General features: G+C 37.1%; 1 protein-coding gene across 1 annotated transcript in view; it reads left to right on the forward strand.

Annotated features, from left to right (window-relative positions):
- Nucleotides 1-23,209, forward strand: part of Phlpp2 (PH domain and leucine rich repeat protein phosphatase 2) — a 66,464-nt gene that overhangs the window by 14,745 nt on the left and 28,510 nt on the right. Inside the window, exons 3-6 of the mRNA XM_010644467.3 lie at nucleotides 2,645-2,778; nucleotides 11,579-11,769; nucleotides 19,616-19,741; nucleotides 21,293-21,447. Of these exons, the coding sequence (XP_010642769.1) occupies nucleotides 2,645-2,778; nucleotides 11,579-11,769; nucleotides 19,616-19,741; nucleotides 21,293-21,447 (606 nt within the window). The remainder of the gene's footprint in view (nucleotides 1-2,644; nucleotides 2,779-11,578; nucleotides 11,770-19,615; nucleotides 19,742-21,292; nucleotides 21,448-23,209) is intronic.

Below are 23,209 nucleotides of genomic sequence, written 5' to 3' on the forward strand. Positions count from 1 at the left end.
GGATTTTTTCTTTTTTTTTTTTTTTTTTTTTTTTTTGGTATCAGGGATCGAACTTGGGACCTTGCGCTTGTGAGGCAGGTGGAGGAGCCACTGAGCTAAATTCCCAGCCCTAGAAATCTTTCTTGCATCTTTCTCAGAAAAATTATACCATTGAGCTGGGATAATGCCTATCATTCTTATAGGCCTTTTTGAGATTTTATTTTCTTTGGTTATGGGTTAGTAATGTTTCTATTCTGTTGTTTTTGTTTTTTGGTACCGGGGATCAAACTTGGGTCCTTGTGCTTGTGAGGCAGGCAGCAGGACCACTGCTAAATCCCTGGCCCTCCTTTTAATTTTCTTCATGCATAGGCTTTTCTATAATACTTGCTTTTGGGTTGTTTTAGGTGAGGAAAATACTGTTTTTATTCTAATTAAAATATAATTACAATCCTAAATTTTTTTTGGAATCATAATTGTCAACATGTTACTGAATATTTATTATATGCAAAATACTTTACTAAGTAATTTACATGTTATATCTTGTTAATAAATAAATTTAATGTCAACTCTATGAGTTAGGTTTTTATCATTGTTCTCATTATAGTAATGCAAACAAGGTTAAATAACATACAGGGGCATGCAGTTGGTAAGTGGCAGAAATAAGACTCAGATCCTGGCGCTCTGACATTTGGAACCCATATCCTTAACCGTTGTATTTATTACGTCTTGCTTTCTGATACAGCACTGTAAAAGACACGTATCACTATGATGACTGCTGAAAACCCTTGACTCCACACACACATACTGACAATTTTTGTTTATAAAATATTTTTCAGTGAAGGCCCTGGGTTCAATCCCAATCCCAGTTCCATTAAAAAAAAGGTTAAAGCCAGATGTGGTGGTGCATTGCTGTAATTCTAGCACTCTGGCAGGTTGAGGCAGGAGGATCACAAGTTTGAGCTCAGCCTGGGCACTTTAGTGACTTTGCAAGACCCTGTCTCAAAATAAAAAAGGGCTAGGGGTATAGCTCATTGTGAAGACCCTGGATTTAATCTCTAGTACTGCCCCCCCACCAGAAAAAGGGTAGTTTTAAGTCTGTTTGCTATAAAATCAGTGGTACCAGGGACCAGAAATACTCACTGTGAAAATCCTGAGTTCAGTCCCCAATACTAACCCCCCCCCACATTAGTATTTTAAGTCATTTGATGCAAGCTACAGTGTCACCAGGAGGCTGTAAATGATTACTAGACATTCTGGTTTTACCACAGCATTTAGTCAGGATTATGTGGTAGAATGATCTTTGGGAAATTTGGGGTTGTTCGGACCTAGCTTTTTTGTGTTTGTGTGCGTGTTTGAGACTGGGTCTTGTGTTAGCCAGAAAGGCTTTGAATTCCATATAAAGCCCAGGCTGTCCTTGAATTCTCAGTCTTCCTGCCTCAGCCTCTCAAGTGCTAGGATTATAGGTGTGTACCATCAACCTGCTCATTGCTAGTTTTTATGGAGGTATAATCTGTGAAGCCAGTGGAAATTTATAGTGCCTGGGGCAGAGTAGAGAACCTCAGTCTACTTTTGTATTTGTGTGTGTAGCTTATATGAAATCATTTTTGGCCAAGTATAATCCTTTAAAAATATAACCTCCATAATTCCATTGCATTTAAGTTTAGACCAGAGGTTCTCAAAGGACCTTGAGATGTTTCTGCAGTGCTTTTCCCCATCCTGAAATTCTTTAAAGAGATGAAGTCAAAATTATTTTATTATAACAAATTAATTTTCTTTTTCATTTCCATTTCCTCTTGAGTATGCATTGAAGCTTTCTGGACTGCATTGCATGAGGTCTCAACATAGTGAATACACTACATGAGCAGATTTGAGAATCCAGCTGTCTTCAATGAAATAAAATACAAAGATGTAACAGTGCCACTTATTAAATTTTATTTTTGAAAACATTTAAAAATATTTATGTTAGTGGTGCACGCCTGTAATCCCAGCACTCGGGAGGCTGAGGCAGGAGGATCACTGTGAGTTTGAGACTAGCCTGGGCTACATAGTGAGTTCCAGGTCAGTGTCATCTACATAGTGAGACCCTGTCTCCAAAAAAAATTTTTTTTATGTTAACCTACCATGAGTTTATTGTCATTTTAAGGCAATAAATCTAGGAATTCTTAATTTTAATTTAGTAGATATCATGAGATATAATCCAACTAAACAGAAGCTCTTTGGGGCCCTCAAAGAATATAAAGGGGCTAGGTATGGTGGCACATACTGCCACCCCAGCACTTGAGAGGTTGAGGCATGAGGATTGTGAGTTTGAGTCTATAGCAATTTTGGGGCCAGCCTGAGTTACATACCAAGACTGTTGTCTCAAAACAATAGCAACAACGATAATAACAAAGTATAAAGGGCTAGTGATTTAGCTCAGTGGTTCCTCTGCCTGCCTTGCAAACACAAGGACCCAAGTTCGATCCCTGTGTTACCAAACAAGCAAACACAGTGAATCAATAACAAAGTATAAAGGGATCTGTGACCCAATTCTTTGAAAGTCACCTGGTTAGACTAGTTGTATCTTGTGCTATTAAAGAAAATTTGATATAGAAATAAAATTTAAAAATTAAATGAAACATTTTTGTTACTTACCAAATATTTTTCTTTTGAATCGTGTAAGCAGGAGACTGGAACCTACTGAACGACCTCTTCAGATTGTTTATGATTACTTATCCAGGCTGGGATTTGATGATCCTGTGCGCATACAGGAGGAGGCTACAAATCCTGACCTTGGCTGTATGATTCGATTTTATGGTGGTAAGAATTTATCAGTGGTTTTGTGAATATTTTACTATTTTTAAGTTTGATTACTTGTGCTTTTGTTTGCCGTTAGCTTTTCTTTGTTGTTGTTTTATTTTGTTTTGGGGGGGCAGGGATTTGCTGTATATTCTAGGCTCTCCTTGAGCTCACTAGCCTATGCTGTCCTCCAACTCATGGAGATCCTCCTGCCTCAGCCTCTTGAGCACTGGGATCACAGGCATGTGCCACCATGCGTAAATACCTTTAGCATTTGAAAAGTATTTTATCAAAAGCAGTTTTTAATCTAGTTAACTCATATCCTGAAAAAAAACCAAACTATAATAAAAACAGCTGAAGGATTGAGGGAAGATTTAGAAGTACTAAGTCTGGTGTGGTTGTGCATACCTGTAATCTTAGCACTTTGGGAGGCCTAGGCAGGAAGATTGCAGGTTGGAGCCCAGCCTGGTCAATTTTAACAACTTAGTGAGACCCTCTCAAAAAATAAAAAAAAAGCTGGAGGTGTAGCTCATTGTGCGGGTCCTATGTTCAGTCCTCTATTTCCACAAAGTAAAAGTATTAACACAAATATCTTCCTTTTTAATTTTGTTCTTTTCATAATTTTGTTTTTCTCATTTACTACAATTGTTCTTATACCTTTGCCAGAATCATCATCAGCTCATGCTTCAATATCGATTATTTTTGAAGCTCCTGGTAAAGTGTAAACTTTTGAATACAGTAGTACTTTGGTTCATGAACTTGATTCTTTCCACACTTCTGGTCGCAAAGTGAGTTGAATGAGAACTGAATCAAATTTAATGGTTAGGTGTAATGTTGCACTTATGGGGAAATTTGATTTGGTGTTTGTCTAGTTCAGTCTGAGACTAGAATTGTGGAGAGGATTGAGTTTGTGAACCAAGGTGCTACTGTAGTTCAATAATGTTGAGCATTAAGTAGTGATTATTATATATTACTTACATTTGATGAATATGAAATTTGTGTATTGGTATATTTATGGACTTTTAAATCTTGAATTTTTTACTGTTTTATGTATTCCCCCAAATTGTTTTTCACCTAATTTCTTCATCAATAAACTTAGACTTAATGAAATGAGATTTTTTTATAAATGTAATTTTCTAATTATATATAGCCTACTATCACTACAGTACTAAGTAGCATTCAGTGAGAACTTACTGTATGTTTTTATGATTATGAATTATCTCACTTCCTCATTATAGCTCCTTATTCTATAGGAGTTACTGCTCTGCTTTACAGATGAGAAAACTGAAGCAGAGAGAAGTTAAATAACTTGTTCAATATTGTGTAACTAGTAAGCGACAGCCATTTGATATGTAACAGTTTGAATTAATATGGCACATTTCCAAACAGTTGCTCTAGGATGGGTAAATTATGAGTTTTATGTATGCAGAACTATGTGCTAAGATCGCCTGTTCTCATTCCTTACTGACTTGATTACTGTGTGTGTTTGTTTGTTTTTTGGTATCAGGGATGGAGGCCTGAAGCATTCCACCACTGAGCCTCATCTTCATCCCTTTTCAGCCATTTATTTTTTAGTTTGAGTAGCTGAACTGGCCAGGCTAGCCTTTAACTTGAAATCCTCTTGCCTTAGGGTCTTGAGCTATTGGGATTTATAGGTGGGAACCATGGTGCTTGGCTCCATATACTACTACATTTTGTGGGGTGGGGCACTAGGCTTGAACTCAGAGCCTTTGCATTGAGCTACATTCCCATCCCCCCACCCCCTTTTCATTCCCAGGGATTGAACTCAGGACCTTACAGTGGGAGGCACGGGGTGACACCACTGAGCTAAATCCCCAGCTTTCCCAGCCCATTATTGTTTTTATTTTTATTTTTAAAAATTTGTTTTTTTGGTTACTGGGGATAGACCTTAAGGTTTGTGCTTACAAGGTAGGCAGGCATGGCACCACTGAGCTAAATCTTTGGCCCTGTTTTTATTTTTTTATTTTTGAGACAGGGTCTTACTAAGTTGCTACATAGTTTGTGCTGGGGTTGAACTCATAATTCTCCTGTTTTATATTGCCAGACAGTTAGGGTTACAGGTATGCACTGCCATGCTCAGCATGTATACTACTTGATTCAGTTCTTTATAAAATACAGAAAGCCTGTTTTATTAAATGCACTTTACAAAATATTTATAATTTTTGTCACAGCAGTATTTTATGAGTTATAGTTCCAGTAGTTTCACTTTATTTAATTTCCATTAAGATCTGTCTTTGCGAATGTTGTTTTCATTTCCTTTCATTCCTGTGCGAAGATCATAGTATGAGACTTTTTTTTTTCTTGTTTACCTTTGGCCAGAACATATTAATATATGGTCTGTTACTTTCTTATTTTTATGGTTCGTTGTACTGATCTGCACCTTTCCTGTATATCAGCTTTTGAGAATTGAATCCAAGGAAGATATACATTTTGAAGTTATTCTGGAAACAAATTTATGTGTTGAGGATTATTGTGACTAAAATCTAAGTAATTTTTGTGTTTATTTCTTAGAGCAGTATGAGGTTTAGTAATATTTGAGGAAACTAGCTAAGGATTTTCTATGTAGCAAATAGATTACTGTAGGAAGAAAAATAGCATTGCTTATTTGATATTATTTCTATCTCAGAAGCATAATGTATATTCCATTTAGGTGAGGGAAGAGGGCATAAGAAATTGTGCTGTGATTTGATGAGCCTTTTCAGGATTTTTGTCAGGAAATGTAAATATGAGTTTCTTAAACATACTGGAGTCCAGGGCCAGGGATTTAAGTCAGCGGTTTGGTGGCCTGCCTTGCAAGCGCAAGGACCTGAGTTCAATCCCTGGTACCCCCCCCAAAAAAAACCCCCAAAAATAAGCATACTGGAGTCCAAAAGTAGTGTATAAATTCTTTATTTCTTAGATCAGTTTTGCAGGTTATATTTATACTATTTTTTTGGTCCTGGGGATCAAACTCAGGATCTTGTGCTTGTGAAGCACCACTGAGCTAGATCTCTGACCTGCTGATGATGATATTGTTTAATGTTATTACAACTATATTCTCATCATTAGTTGAAATGTTGGAGCAAGTTTTTTCTTGTTCTATAAAAACATATTTAATTAAAACCCAGTAGTACCTACCTCTCTGAACCAGACTTTGAAGTACCATATTAAAATTATACAAGTTATACAGCATAGTAGAATACTGATTTTTTTTTTCTAGAAGTGAAATGAGGTAATCTTCATTGTCAGTTAAGTGAAAAAGGAAGGTACAAAAATGTGTGTATACATAAATATATAGTATGTTGCTATTTTATTTTATTTGTATAAAATAAATTTGGGGGGGTTATCAGACATAGAATTTAGACCTTGTACCTGCAAGGCAGCTGTGGCACCACTGAGCTAAATATAACCCATGTATTGCTATAAAACTTGGCTAAAAGAAAAAAACTTGGAACAGTAACGTGCTCCTTAACTGGTTGATCCTGAGTTTTTCATTATACATTTTCATTCTAGAATGAAAGTTGAGCCTTAAGTGCCAATAAACTACTTTGTATTTATTGAGATTTCTTTTGTATACACATATATTGCATGATGGTTGGCTCTGATGCCACTAATTTTCTAACACCCTTTATAAATTATACCACGACCAGAATCTTATACCCTTTGGATAATTTCAGTAGAGTCTAAAAGAATATCAGTTTATAGTCCTTATATTTAGTGATGGTGGGAAATGTTAGGGAACCTTTCCAGAAAATGAGCTGTGTTAAGTTAGAGAACCTAACATAATTTGAATGAGAAAATTAGGTTCAGGAAATAGGTTTTAAATTATTTTTGAAAACAGGTGATATGTGCATCTGGTTACTAAAACTAAAAGGTTAAAAAAAAAAGTAGGTAGGTATAGATAGGCAAAATATCTATTGCCTCTGAAAAAAATTGTCTCAAAACTTAGTGATTTAAAGTGATAATAAATATTTATTTTGCAGTTTCTGTGGTTTGGAAATCTAGGAGCATTTTAGCTGGATGGTTCAGGCTTGGGTCTCATGAGAGTGTAGATTTCTGAAGGCTTGACTAAGGCTGGAAGATTCGCTTTCAGTGTGTCTCACATGGTTGTTGATTAAAGGCCTCAATTCCTCACTAGCCATTGGCAGAAATATTAGCTCCTTGTCCCGTGAACCTGTCCATAGGGCTATTAATTTCACAGCACGGCAGCTAGCCTCTTCTAGTGATAAGACATACACGCATAGAGGTGTGATTGAAAAATAGGGTAAATGTTTAAATTTTTAAAAAATTACAATAAAATATACATCAATCCCCATCAAAACACTCTCTTGGTTTTGAATACACATCCTTTTGTTCTTGGCCATTCTCTGAAGCAGTTCTGGAAAGTCCTCTTCTGTGAGTAAATTCGCTTATGCTGTCGTGGCTACCCCAGTCTACTAATTGGTCCAAAATGTTTACCATTTATGGTCATTTTGACTGTGGGGGAAAGCCAGAAGTTCCAAGATGCCAGATCCAGTGAATAAAGTGGATGAGGACACTGTAAGACTTTTGTGAGCCTGCCTTTCCATTTGCTGGCACTCAGAAAATGACAAGAATGATGGGACGTGTGTTTGAAGCAGGGAAGAGTAGTTTTGAGTGGGATTAATGGCAGTTTGTCTTTTACTATAATAATTTTTTTAAAATTTAAATTTAAGAATTGATCTTACCTTGTACACGCAAATGCATGCAAACATGGAGGGCTCGGTGTCTTATAACAGTTACCATCATTTTCACCACTCTTTTTTATCAAATGAGTCACCACATACTGCCCACACTACAGTGAGGAGAAGGAAAATTGGGCAGCAACTTTTGAAGGGAGGAATATCAATGAATGTATTGAAGTGTCCTTAAAACCTGTACACCTGTAATCCCAGCACTTGGGAGGCTAATGCAGGAGGATCACCACATGTTGGAGACCGCCCTGGGCTACATAGTGAGTTTAAGGCCACCTAATTACATAGTGAGATCCTGTCTTAAAAACAAACAAACAAAAATTATAAAAAGTTATGCTTCACTCACCTTTTTCAGTTCCTGATGCTACAGACAACCACAGTTAACAACAGGAAAGGTTCTTTTGAAGTGTTTTCTTGAAGAAAATAGCTTAGTAACCAGCTTTCAGTATTTTATGTGTAGAATCTTTGGTGAGTCAGTTTAGTTAGAATGTAGTGTTAATGAGGCCATTGTCATGAGGGCCTAAGTTCAAACCAGTCAGTGTGGTATTCTGTGGTTATAAAACATACCCAGTATCCCACACAGCCTTTATGCAAATACTAGTTATCATTTGGGCTGGAGAGAGATTGCTGGGGGAGGAGTGGGATGACTCTCAGTACAAATTTATGATGTAAAAGCCATGGAAATAAGATTTTTTAGGTAAAGTTGAGTGGGTAGCATAATCAGTCACGGGAACTGGGAGTGCATTAATCAACCCCCTTATTTTGTGAAAAAGGAGTCTAGAGAGTATGATTTTGTGAGGGAGATCATAGTTCCCGGACTGTATAGCTTAGGCAGCATGACTCTCCACCTGAGTGTTTCTTGTACCACATTATCTGCACACATTGTTTAAAACAGCTTTGTTTAAAGAACATAAGTACAGATAAGAAAATCCAGTCACAAAAGAATCACATAGTATGTTTCAATTCATTTAAAGTTCAATTTCAGCCATATTGTTTAGCTATGTGGCACTTCAGCTGTCCATCCAAATCTGTTCTTTCTTTCATTGTAACACAATGGTAGCTCCATCTCACCTCCCAGCCTGTCTTGGAGTTGTTTTCCTTGTGAAATGAAGTGGAATTGATGAGTGCCATTTCTGCACCCAGGTCCTAAGTGTTGCACTCATGCTTCTGAGTGCACTTTGCTTCTAGGATGGTAATAACCAGAGCAGTGTTTAAGATCAAGTGTTGAAAGTGGCAGAACCGCTGTCATGTCAACCTGAGTTTCCCAGAATGCCCACCTGGACAGAATTAAATGTCTGTTATGTCTTCTTGTTTGCCCTGGTAGGTTAACCTACTGTAATTAATACATTGGTGTCGTTTTGCACAAGTAGCAAAAATATAAAGAGAACAGAGAAGCTGAGTGTGTAGTCACATGCCTGTAACACAAGCACTAGGGAGACTGAGGCAAGAGGATCTTGAGTTTGAGGTAAAACTGAGCTACACAGTGAGACCTTGTCTCAAAAGAAAAAAAAAAAATCCAAAACACTCCCAAAAAGATATTTCAAAAGTCAGGGGAGTTTCTAACCCTTAAGTTTGAGGGAGGAAGACATTTTTAACAGAATTTTTGAGTCGTCATATACATTTTAAATTTTAAGTAAAAATTCCTAAATTACACAACTAAGAAAGTATTCACTTTCAGTAGAATCTGAGAAAACTTGTTTCCTTATACCTTTGCCAACATCAAGCTTTCTTCCTTCCTTTCCTCCTTCCTTCCTTCCTTCCTTCCTTCCTTTGCACTGAGCTACATCCTCATCCCTTTTTTGTTTTTTATTTTGGTTTATTTATGTATGCGTTTATTTATTTATTTATTTATGTATTTATTTATTTATTTTGCGATAGGGTCTCACTATGTAGTTGAGACTGACCTGGAACTTACTATGTAGCCCAGGCTGGTCTCAAACTCACAGGGACCCTCCTGTCTCAGCCTCTTCAGTGCTGGGATTACAGGCATGTTACACCATGCCCGGCTTTTGTTTTTTATTTTGAAACAGTGTCTTGCTAAGTTACTCAGACTGGATTTGAACTTCAGATCACCCTTCCTCAGCCTCCCGGAGTGCTGGGATTACCAGTGTGCCCCACTGTGCCTGGCAGGTTTGTAAATTTTTAAAAAAAAAAAAAAAAAAAAAAAAAACCACCACCACCAACAAAAGCCTTCTAATGTTAATTTGCATATTTTAAACTTCTTTGTTAAAATTGAGGAGTGATATAGAAAAACATCCAACCATCCCAATACAATTTATTTTATGATTATGTATTTTTTTAGTATTAGCGTATCTTTTTTTTTCCCTTGGTTTACTGAAGATTAAGCCCAGGGCTTTGTGTGTGGTAAGCAGCACTTTACCACTAAGAAGTATAGGCAATCCTAGTCTTGTTTTATATGCATATTTCATATTTGTAATTATTTTCCTTTTAAAATATTGTATTTAATTATACAAATGGAATATACTATCACTCTCTGTAGTATTTTGATTTATTATAGTCATCCTCCAAAACCGTTAACTGCCTTGTAGGTAATCACTACTATCAATTTGGATGTACCTCTACAGGATTTTTCTAACTTTATTCCTATACAGTCTATATTTGTATTTGGGGCTGGAGATGTATTTTAGTCGTAAAATGCTTGCCTAGCATGCCTGAGGTCCTGGGTTCAATCCTTGGTAAAAAGAAATGTATGTATTTTATTTACATAGATATTTATATATATGGTATCAGTTTGGGGCTGCATGCTTTTTTTACCTGATTGATTGTATGTCCTACAGATTTTTCTTTATTAGCATTTATAGAACTATGTCTTGGGTGCATTTCTTTTTTTTGGGGGGGTGCATTTCTTTAAGTTACATTGTATTGATATTATGAAAGTCTGTTTAACTATTTCTCAGTTGATAAACATATACAGTGTTTCTGGGTTTGAGGTTGTTAACAAACAACAGTCCAATAAAAGTGGCTCTTGGGTGCACCTGTGTTTCTTCAGAGTTGATTTCTGAATTTACTGGGTCATAGAATGTTCACATTTAAAATATTACTATACTAGTTATAATTGCAGAACACTTTTATTTTTTATTATTATATCAGAATACCCATTTACCCACAGTATTACCTTTCAGTATCATTAGGCTCATATGTATGTATGTATGTGGTTCCGGGGATTAAACCCAGGGGCACTCTTCTACTGCGCTACATCCCCAGCTGTTTTTATTTTATTTTGAGACATGGCCTTGTTAAGTTGCCCAGGCTAGCCTGAAACTCACAGTCCTCTTGAGTAGCTGGAGTTACAGGTTTGTACTATCATGCCCAGCTAGGCTTTTTGACATGCTCATCCAAGGGGCCATTATTTTTATGCCTTGCTGCCAGGTGGCTCTGAACCACCTGTGATACCTGCATGACTGTCCTGTTGGGTGGAATGGGACAAGTCCCATCAAGTAGTACAAGGGCCTGATTGGATAGTCATGCATGTACCACCAGTGATACAGGTCAATGGGAACATGTTCAATCTTAATTAATCTGATGCATGAAGTGATGGTCTTATTGTTTTCATTTTTGTTTCCCTGATTACTTAGTGTGACTGAGAATTGCTTATATTTCCATTGGACTTTCAGGTCTCTTCTACTTTGAATTACCCATTGGTATTTTTGTTTCTTTTTAAAAATTGATCTAAAGGACTTCTATAAATATTCTGAATATATAATCCTTTGGATGCTATATTTGTGGCTGGAGTTTTTCCAGCCTATACTTTTTAGTTTTGCTAAAATGTGACTGACTCCAAAGTTCCTAATCTTAATCCTTCTGCTGGAGACTGCCTGCCTTGGCAAGGGATAGCTATTTGGTAAAGGGTTAACAGTGGCATCCAAGGTAAAGTCTTGCTCTGTAGGCTGAAATTCATATGTATTTCCACTATATAAATTCAGTGATAGGTATTTTAGGACTGAAATCTAATTTTGTGATATCCATATTGCTTTGGATACTTAGATCTATAAATAAGGTGCTGAATGTTGGCACGTAATACGTTTTTTCCCCCCTTTTTGTATTATACTATTTTAATGGTAGATTCTGAAGTACTGTTTTCTTTTCAGAAAAACCATGCCAGATGGATCATCTGGATCGAATCCTGCTGTCTGGTATCTATAATGTACGCAAGGGAAAGACCCAGCTGCATAAGTGGGCTGAACGCCTAGTTGTTCTCTGTGGTACCTGCCTTATCGTTTCCTCGGTGAAGGACTGTCAAACTGGAAAGATGCACATTTTGCCTCTGGTTGGGGGAAAGGTAAGACTCACAAAGATGAATTATTATTTTATTTGATCATTAAGAAAATTAAAGGCTTGGAATATAGCTCAATGTAGGGGACTTTGCTAGCTAGCAAGTGCAAGACCCTGGATTCAGCCTCAAGCACTGAAGAAAAAAAAAATACCACATAGCTTTTTATAGACTTTTGAATCTTTTCAAACAAGCCAATCATTAAAGATTGTATCAGAGATTCTCTAAGAGGTTCAGAGGCTATCCATTCCCCCAAATCCTGCTAAAGAACAATCTGTTGAGGGCACGCCTGCTCTACTGATGTGCATGAGATGCCCTTGTTGACCAGCACCAAGAGTAACCGGGGGTGGGGGTGTGGGCCATTAGAAGATGCCTTTGGAAATTAGAAGTAGCTGCCAACATCCATCAACAAAATTCTTTCCCATTTCTTTTTTTCCCCCCATTAGAATAAAATTCAGAGACAAAGGTGCCTACTTCTTGCATCTGTCCTAGGGGATTTCACCTTCCAGAAAAGGAGTTCATTTGCTAATTACACAAACAGAGTTACAGAGAACCATAAACAGATATGTTGATGTTTACAGAAATCTAACCAATGTGAATTTAAGAGGATTTCCAGACAAAACAGCCTTGTAAAGTCATACTCTGAAAAAAAAAGGTCGGGGGGGGATTTAGCTCAGTGGTTCCACTGCCTGCCTCGCAAGTGCAAGGACCCGAATTCTATCCCTAGTACCAAAAAAAAAGAAAAAAAAAATCAAGTCATACTCTGAAACATTCAATCTGATCCAAATACACAGTAATATAGAGAAAATCCATGTATTAAAAAGGTAAAATCTGAAAAAACATAGTTGAGTTTAGAACTGTAAAGTGCTTAGTAGGTCTGAATCTATAGGCCTGCTGTGTACTAGGTTGGGAAGGCCTTGTAAAGGAAGCTCTTGTAAATGTCTGGGTCTGCAAGTTCTCTGCTCTTTATGGGTGATCTGGGCCAGGCTCAATCTCCGGTATCAAATATGAAACAAGGACCCACCACTGCCAGTATGAAACCTGGTTCTTGTCTTAGAGGCTGAATGACAGTTTAAAAAATGTAAAATTGCTTGAGAGGGAAGAAGTGAGTGAGGACAAAGTTGGAAATTTGTAGAAAGGAAGCAGAAAATAGAGCAAGAAAGAGAAGATGAACTTCCTATTTAGAACCTCTAAACGAAATTCAGCAGAAACACAGAAATTTTATTTTAGAGAAAATATCCATTCACAAACTCAGTAATCAGATTAGCACACTTCAGAGTGAAATGGAAATAAACACCTTAAAAAGAGTTGGAGGTCTAAGGGATTTAGCTCAGTAGTGTCACTACCTGCCTTGCAAGTGCAAGGTCCTGAGTTTGATCCCCTGTACCGAAAAAAAGGGAAATAAATGTGTTTGGGAATTTCAAGATAGAATAAAAAACGAAAAAGGAAAAAAAAATTCTGAATAAGAAAATTTCTGAAATAAAAATATTGTATCCAGCTATGAATAAATGAATTAGAACACTGGAAATGAGCCAGGTGTGGTGGCACATGCCTGTAATCCTAGCACTTGGGAGGTTTAGGCAGGAGGATTGCTGCAAGTTTGAGGCCAGGGTGGGCTGTGTGAGTTCAAGTCCAGAATAGTTACTAAAATTTAAAATTTAAGTAGGCAATCAGATACGGTGGCTTATACCTGTAACCCCAGAACTTCTGAAGGCTGTGGCAAGAGTATTCCAACTTTAAGCCCAGCCAGGACAATTTAAGTGTTTTATGTCTCAAACTAAGAAATAAAAAGGAGCGGGGATATAACTCAATATGAAGGCCCTGAATTCAATCCTTAGTATTGCAAACACTACATATTAAAGCAAAACACCAGCTTAATAGGTGGAAAAACTCTGGATAAGACAGAGAACTGAGTAACAGTAAAGGAATTTTTGGCCCTTCTTTCTCTTGCTAGTAGAACAGAATTTTGCTTAGCCTGGCAATATGCCAAGGAGCAAAAACTGTATCTCCCAGGGAAGGAGGGAGGGTCAAGAGGATAAAAAAGGAACTATGATATGTTATGAGTATGTTCCAGCTCCCCACAAGGAATGTGATCATGATATACTACAAACACAAAAAAGTAAAAACTGAAAAAAAAAGTCTTTTACAAGTACCCACTCCCAGTAATGAATGTAATAATTGTGTACTGTAAACATGTATTACTAAAAAAATTATTTAAACAATGTATCTCCCACCCTGTGTTATAGAGGCTAGTGAGATACAACAGAAGTTTCAAGGTGGGACTTCTGGAAAAGCACATTAAAATAGGGCAGGTAGTGAGGTATGGTGACACATGCCTGTAATCCCAGTAGTCTGGAAGGCTGAAGGGTTCAATTCCCAGTACTGAGGCAGGTGGAAAGGGGTCCGGCATGGGTGGATGTCTTGACTATTTGCCTTCCTTTGCCTTCCTTTGATTCCCTCCGCTTTGGAGGTGGTGCAGCTGTGTGGTGACTGAGTTGTCAAGCATGAGGAGAGTGCGGCTGTTTGGAAAGAAGCCTGAGTTCCTGATGGCGTTATAGAGCTGCCGTACCAGGCCTGGACTGACTTCTCCATTTTTTTAAGCCATTGTTTTATGGCTGGATATAATTAACTGATGTACCGAGGAATTTCACAGATAAAATAGCTAAGTATAGTGATGAATATCTATACTAAGCGTCTGAGACAGGCTGGGCAACTTAGCAAGACATTGTCTCAAAAATACAAAAGGGTTGCCAGGTGTGGTGGCCTGTAATCCCAGCACTCGGGAGGCTGAGGCAGGAGGATTGCTGTGAGTTTGAGACCAGCCTGGGCTACATAGTGAGTTGTTCCAGGTCAGACTCAACTACATAGTGAGATCCTGTGTCAAAAAAAAAAACAAAACAAAAAATTATATAATTATATATATAATATTATATGTATATATATATATATATAGTGTTTTGTATACACACACACACACACGCATGCACACAAATACATACATACATGCACACAAAAGGGTTGGAGCATATCTCTGGTAGAGCAGGTGCCTAGCATGTGTGACATCCTGGGTTAATCCTCAGTACTCCTATCTCTATCCCACAGAAAAGATAAAAGCCTTTTATAAAAGCTGTGGTATAAACCTAATAATAATAGCGTTTTGTATACACACACACACACACGCATGCACACAAATACATACATACATGCACACAAAAGGGTTGGAGCATATCTCTGGTAGAGCAGGTGCCTAGCATGTGTGACATCCTGGGTTAATCCTCAGTACTCCTATCTCTATCCCACAGAAAAGATAAAAGCCTTTTATAAAAGCTGTGGTATAAACCTAATAATAATAGCAGAGAAGAGAAAGGACAAGCAATAGGTAAAAAAATATTTGAATTTTTTTCTAGAAATGCAAACACACGTGAATGTCCAGATAAAAAGTATACTGAGTACTGAGTAGGGGATATAAAAAATAAATCTATATGTAGATACATTGCAGAATATAAAGGACAGGAGAAAATCATAAAATTTTCCACAGAAAGCCAGATGCAGTGGTGTATGCTATGTCTCAGCTACTTGGGAGGCTAAGGTAGGAGGATAGCTGGGCCATTGAAGCCAGCCTGGGTCATGAAGCAAGACTCTGTTTCAAAACAAAAGAAAGTGATGGACCATGGATTTAGCTCAGTGGTGCCATACCTGCCTCACAAGCGCAAGGTACTGAGTTAGACCCCCAGTACCAAAAAAAAAAAAAAAAAAAAAAAAGCCTTGTCAAAACAAAAGAAAATGAAATACAATACAACACAATGCAAAACAAAATGCTTCCAGACAACAAAACACTCGAGAGAGTAAAAGATTATCTATAAAGGAATAGCAGATTTACAGCAATTGTTCTATCAAAAATATTTACTAGAAGATTGTCTACAAAGTTGCTGAAAAAATGTCAACGTATATATACCAGACAAATTATCTTACAAAAGTCAAGAAAAAAACCCCAAATTTTTCTATACAACAGTTAAGCTAATATATTCTCATTGAAAGAACTATGCCAGTTGTGGTCTCACATGCCTATAATCCCCCAGCACTTGGGAGGCTGAGGCAGGAGGATCACCACAAGTTCAAAGCCAGCCCAAGCTATGTAGTGAGTTCAAGGCCAGCCTTAACTACACAGAGGGATCCTATCTCAAAAAAGAAAAAGAAAACAATGAAAAGTAAATTCAAAGCGAAGGTATGAAATATAAGAATCTATAATGAGTGCAGACATTGATAAAATATGGTGGTAAATTTAATACAGATTATAAAATGTCTTAAAAATTTGCATTTTATCTAAGATCATGTCCTAAATAAGAGTACAAGATGTAATGATGTACTTAGTAAGTAAAGAATGATACTGTCTTGGGATAGGAGAATAGAAACACCAATTTTAAACTTTATTAGAAAAATTGTCAGATAAGAATTTAAGCATTTTAGTATGTGTGCTGCTGAAGTGAGCTTGGATTCAAACATTTTAAGGTAATCACCAAAAAAATAAAAAAGGAAAACAGGAAGAAATGGGAAAAAAAGCAAAATAATCAGCGTAGTAAATTATCACAAACTGTAGCAATACAGATAAATCCAAATTAATAATAATACATAATAATTGTAATTGTCAGATTATGTTATTTGTTCTTTGTAAGAGACATACTTAAAACCTACTCTTAAAAGGTTGCCTATTAAATGATGGTGAAGTATATACTAGTTAGGTAACAAAAGAAAATTACTATAGTTTTTTATATATATATATATATTTTTTTTTTGGTACTGGGGATTGAACGCGGGTCCTTGCGCTTGCAAGGCAGGCCACCGAACCATTGAGCTAAATCCCCAGCCCCACTATAATTATATTTTAATATCATACAAAACTTATGAGTGTATGTAACAAAGGATTTGTATTCAGAATATATAAAGAGCGTTTGTAACTAAGTAATAAAAAAGACAAATTACCTAGTAAGGAATGGCAGAAGATTTGACCAGTACGTTTAGCAAAGGAGTTAAGGAGGTGTCAAAGATCCCCAACGTCATTATTCATTAGAGAAATAAAAATGAAAATCACAGTGGGATACTACATACCACTGGAATGGCCAAAATTAAAAGACTTATGTGTACGAAGTTTGGCAAGGATGTGGCTAGACTAGACTATTTTATGTCATTGTTGGAAGGAAGTTACTTTGGAAAACAGTTTGTTCTTATAAAATTAAACATGCTTATCAGGTCACCTAGCAATTCTGCTCCTAGTTATTTACCAAGATGACCATATGTCCTTATAAAGCTTTTAAGTGAATGTTCATAGCAGCTTTATGATGGCCCCAAATAGAAGCAACCCAAGTACTCATTAACTTGTGAATTAACAGATAAAGTGGTATATCCATGCAAAGGAATACTGCTTAGCAGTAAAAAGGAATGAGTTGATAACAAGAACAAGGACAACCCTAGAAAGCATTCCTCTAAGCAAAAAAAAAAAAAAAAAAAAAAAAAAAAACAGATCCAAAAGTCCATTTATTGTGTGATTTCACTTATATGAAATTAAGAAAAAAGCAAAAAACTACGCAGTGATAGAAAATAAATCACTAACAGGAAAAGGATTGACTACAAAGGGGCACAAGAGAAATTTGGTGGGGGTCATGGGGTTGTACTATTCATCTATAAAAATTCATCAGTTCATTTAGAATCAATGAATTTTAAAAATCAGAATTTTATTTGAGTCCCTAATTTAATGGAAAAAATAGACATAAAGGGGCTCAGTATAAAGTGATAAAAGAAACATCTTACCATAAATATTTAAGTTGCACATATGTGACAGTATAGTGTCAACGTTTATAATACAACAATTACGGAGAAGTTGACAAATTAATTTCTAGTGGGAGATTTACAACCCTTTCTCAATATTTCATATGTAATCTCTATACTTTTCTGTGTGGAATATTTAATAATAAAATATTTAAAAGAAGATTTTTCTAGGACATTCTTCATTTCAGTAAAATTCTTTGTTTTGACATGTTCAATTATAGTGGTTTACTAATAAAATGGTTAGGTCATGAATATCGCTATTGAGTATTATGAAACTTAGTTAATGTTTTTAACATGATTCTTTTTTGCTGAGAGTATTTTGTGTTTGTGCCACTTGGTTCAATTTTTAGTTGGCACCAGAAACCTAATGATTTACCGGTATAGCTTGTAAATTTCTAGCTGATTTGCCAAGATTAACAGCTATGACATGCCAAAGTAAGATGCCAAAGATATGAGTGGTTCCATAACTATAAAAAGACTGTGTCCTCATCAAAGCTATATAGGTTGACTAGTTGGTGTTTCAGGAAGAGATGCTTTGAAGAGTTGTTTGGTGCTGTGGATCCCACCATCACCCCAAATAGGAATGGAGAAAGTTCTTGCCTCTTCTCAAATCTAGTGAAAGATGTTAGATGCAATGAAAGAACTTGATAAGGGTCCCCTGCAGTAAGGGAGACATAGTGTACTGGCATCCTGCCTTCTAGCTGCTGGTGACAGAGCAAAAGCACAGCTGATGGATCGGGATCACAGTGTACTCCTTGGGTTTGTTAGTGTGAGTCTCATTGGCAGATGGGGGTGGGAAGGGAAAAGGGAGGGAGAAAGACATTGGTAGGGTGTAGGAGGGGAGGGAGAGAATGTATGCTTGTGCAGAGAGGGGGACGGAAAGGGCCATTGTGTGTGGGGTGCGCATTCTCTTACATGTTCACTTACACAACTATCACCACAATAATATCGATTGATTGATTGTCACAGGGGAGTGAACCCAGAACTTTTGCACTGAGCTACATCCCCAGCTGTTCTTATTTTGAGACAGAGGCTTCTAAGTTGCCTTGGCTAGCCTCAAACTTGAGATCCTCCTGAATCAGCCTCCTGAATAGTTGTGATTAAGGTATGCACCACCGCACCCTGCTGCCACAATAATTTTCAGAACATTTTTATAATTAAGAAACCCTATAATTTTCTCAGTTTCCTTACCAGCCGTAGGCAACTATGAATCTACTTTCTCTCTGTAAATTTACTAATTCTGACTTTTCATATAAATAAATCATAAAATATATGGTTCTGTGTGATGGTTTCTTTCACTTGAGCTGTTTTCAAAACTTATTCATATGATAGTATGTATCAATATTTTGTTCCTATTTTGACCAAATAATATTCTATCCTATAAATAGGCCATATTTTGTGCATTCATTGGTAGACATTTGGGGTACTTCCACTTTTTTAGCTATTATGAATAATGCTGGTAGTAACATTCATGTGGATGTATGTTTTCATGTAAATGTGGGAGTGGAATTGCTAGGTTACCTAGTGACTCTTTGTTTAACCTTTTGAGGAACTGCCAGGCTATTTTCCAAAGTGGCAATATCATTTTACATTTTCATCAGCAGTATGATGAAAGTTCTAGCTTCTCCATATCTTTGCTAAGACTTTTTTTTTTTTTGAGATAGGGTCTCACTATAGAGCCCAGACTGACATCAACCTCTTGGTGATCCTCCTGCTTCAGCCTCCCAAGTGCTGGGATTACAGGCGTGGGCCACCACACATGGCTTTGGCAAGACTTATTATACACACTTGTGTTTCATTTTAACTGTCTTAGAGGATATGAAATGATATCGTATTGTGGCTTTGATTTCCCTGATGGCTAATGGCATTGATCATCATTTCATGTGCTTATTGGCCATTTGTTTCATCTTTGCAGAAATGTCTGCTCAGTTCCCTTGACATTTTGAGAAGTGGGTTATTTGCCTTGTCACCATGCTTTTACTTTTTGATTTGAATTTCTCTTTAGTGCTTCTGGTTTTCTCCCCTCATTCAGATAGAAGAAGTGAAGCGCCGGCAGCACTCCCTTGCATTCAGCTCAGCTGGAGCCCAGGCTCAGACCTATCATGTCAGCTTTGAGACTTTGGCGGAGTACCAGAGATGGCAGCGGCAAGCATCTAAGGTGATGAGTGGTCAGACCTCCTGGTGTGGTCGTAGGGATGCAGGAGCACAATAGAAATGTACAGTAAGTCCCTGGCTTCTGAATGAGTTCCTTTCCAGGGGAACAGTTTTGATTTAAATTTGTTTATAATCTGCCAAAGTCTTATCCAGTACACCTGTGAAAGTTTGGAACCCAAATATTCATAAGTTGGAGACTTACTGTATTTTGAAACTGAACTTAGGCCTAGGACAATGAATTATAATTTCTAATTTCATTTCTAGGTTTTTTTGTAGCATATAATGTCAAGTAATGGAGTCCATCAAGTTTTTAACTTATTTACATATATTTGCGGAGTAGCTGTCAGTTTTTTTCAGGTGCATTTACCTTTATACCATCTCTGTGAGGTAGGGCCTTGGAAGCAATTAAGGCATAATGAGATTTTGAGCCTTGAAGGAGTTGAGATGCTGTGAGATTTCATGGCTTTCCCTCAGCCATAGTACTTAGTGATTTATTGATCTGTTCTCTAGCTTGTAGCCTAGTGCTTCTTGGTCTATACATAGTTGGACCAGCCTTGGTGAACCTCTAGAAATTGAAGGTATTGATGGGATGGTGACATACAATTCTGTCACAAATCATTATTATATATGCTGAGGATATTAGCCTTTCAGCATAATTTCTACCTTTTTAGTTGTTAAAGATAACTGTACAAGTGTATTGTGATCTCCACATTCTTTCCTAGACATCTTTGCAGAATTTTGCATAAGCATTTGTTACAGTATAATGACATGCTATCAAAACATGAGTGACTTTTCCAGAAATATAGTTTGTTTTTTAGATCCATTTTTTATAATTCATATTTTATAAACATTATGGAAGTAAAATTTTTAAGGTTTTTATTTGTATAATACACTTTTGAATTTTGTTTTTGTATTGTGTTGATTATAAAATGTACTCTGAATAGAACTTGTTTAGATTTTTAAGTAGCTATTCTTTTCTTCTGCCCACTTAAAGAGAGTTAATGTTTTTGTGCATCTATAGCATGCTCATTAGTGTGCTGTGTGCTTGGTTATTTAGTTTTATACTCACGCCAGATGAAGAAACTGCTGGTAAGCAGCAAGCCAGTGTGGCAGTGGAAGATCGTTTTTTCACTTCAAAGTGTTTTGTTTGTACAGTCATTTTTGTTCATCTTAACATTACTTCTTGTATGAAATTGTAACTTTGCAGTTTTATAATTTGTATTTATTTTTAACCTTTTACTTGAGGACACTTTGAAGTTTATACCTTTGTTTTTTAAGCAGTTTATGGTTTTCAGGAAAAGTGAAAATTAACTGGTTTTTAAGAATGAGTATTTTGGGGCTAGGGATGCAGCTCAGTGGTAAATCATTTGTCTCACATGCACAAGGCTATGAGTTTAACCCCAGTACCACCACTGAAAAAAAAAAAAGATTTCTTTTATCTTTTTTCTTTCCTAGCTTTTAGTCAGTGCCTTTTTGTTATAAATGTCATTCTGTCCTGTGGTAGGTGATAGTTGTCAGAACTAGCTCAAAAGACTCTTCTTTTTACCTTATTTAGGTGGTGTCCCAGCGAATCAGTACTGTGGATCTCTCATGTTACAGCCTTGAGGAGGTTCCTGAACATCTCTTCTACAGTCAAGATATCACCTACCTCAATCTGCGACACAACTTCATGCAATTAGAAAGACCAGGGGGCCTCAACACACTCTATAAGTATGTGGAGAATAGGTTTCCAGACCAGATGTTGAAACCAAATTGTAATTGGTATCTTAGTGATTTATTCAGTGAACATACTTACTGTATTGTCCATTTCCATTTCTACAACAAAATAGTCACAGCTGGTTAACATATAAAGCAAAGAAGCTTAAGTCCAAGATCACATAGCCCTGTTGGTTCAGCCTCTGGTGGGGGCAGTTTTTCTGCATTACATCATGGCAGATGACATCATGGTGGGAGCCCATGTGAGAGGGAAAGATCACATAGTGAGATGGGAAGCCAGAGAAATTCAGGGGTCAGGCTTGCTCTTTTAGAACAGCTCAGGGGCCAGGGATTTAGCTCAGTGGCATTGTGCCTGCCTTGCAAGCTCGAGGTCCTGAGTTCGATCCTTGGTACCAGGGAAAAAAATAAAACAAAAACAGCCCATTTTCTTGGGTACTAACACACTCCGAGAGACCAGGATTAATTCTTTCTGAGGGCAGCACCCCTAATGGCCTGATTACGTAATTACTGAAGATCTACCACTTCGCAGTCTTACTCAGGCTTCTAGCCCATGAGACATGGGGGGACAAAGCACATCCAAGCCATAGCACTTACCATCCTATATATTATATTCGAAAATTTCTTGTTTTGAAGTTAAATTATGATTTTTAAAAAATTACACAGTTCTTCCACCTCCTTGTTATTCCCCCTCCTTCCCCAATAAAACAGTAGATTGATGCAAATATTCTTTTACAGAGACAACAAGAAATTGTGGTGGTCTGGAAATCGTTTTATGTGGTTAACAGTGAAGCATGGTAAATTGAGAGATTTAACAGTGAAAGATTATTTTTTCATTAATGGAAAGTATTTGATACAGAGGTATCAAATTTAAATGATTTCAAACAGGCCTAATTTCAAGAATTCTAGAGTCAGGGCTTTGTCTTTACTTTGTACCCGCTCTGACTGACTCTTGAGTCTTGTCAGCTAATGAAATGTCTTGTCTTCTCATAAAGGAACACTTTCATCCTAAAGGACTATGACCTACATATTTTTCTGTCTCTTTTGCTACAGTATATTCTCCAAATCCTTCCCTCCACTCATCCCACCTCCTTTCTCCATTTATGAAAGCATGGCTGGAAACTGGACATGGTGGTGCACTCTTATAGGCCTAAGCTACTTACGAGGTTAAGGTGGGAGAGTTGCTTGAACTCCTGAGTTCCAGATCAGCCCAGGCAGCACAGCAAGACCCCATCACCCAAAATGCTGAGTATGGTGCCACACATTTGTCATACTAGCTACTTAGGAGGAGGAGGACGGATTGCAAATTTGAGACCAGCTTAGGCAATTTAGTGAGATTGTATCTCAAAATGAAAAATCAAAAAGCCTAGGGAAGTAGCTCAGTGGCAAGTGTGAGACAAAAACACAGAAGGATGGCTAAGACTAAATATGTGATATAAACGGCTGGACTTCTGGTTTGGAGAAATGGGACATTAAAGCATTCATAGTAAGTAGTAAGGCTGGGCGTGGTGAGACATACCTATAATTCTAGCACTTGCAAGGCTGAGAGGATACTGCTGAGAGTTCAAGCCCAGCCTGAACTATGTAGTCTCAAAAAACAAAGTATTACATGGTGATCAAAAAGATAATTCACATGGTAGTGTGAGGAGGAGGAGGATCACATTGCAAGTTTGACAGGCTGGGGAGTTAGCTCAGTGGTTAACACCTCCTGCTTCACAAGCTCAAGATCCTGAGTTCTATTCCTGCTACCCATGCCCCA

This window comes from Fukomys damarensis, unplaced genomic scaffold, assembly GCF_012274545.1.
Source record: "Fukomys damarensis isolate Sample0158 unplaced genomic scaffold, DMR_v1.0_HiC HiC_scaffold_32, whole genome shotgun sequence".
In the NCBI taxonomy this organism is placed as follows: Eukaryota; Metazoa; Chordata; class Mammalia; order Rodentia; family Bathyergidae; genus Fukomys; species Fukomys damarensis.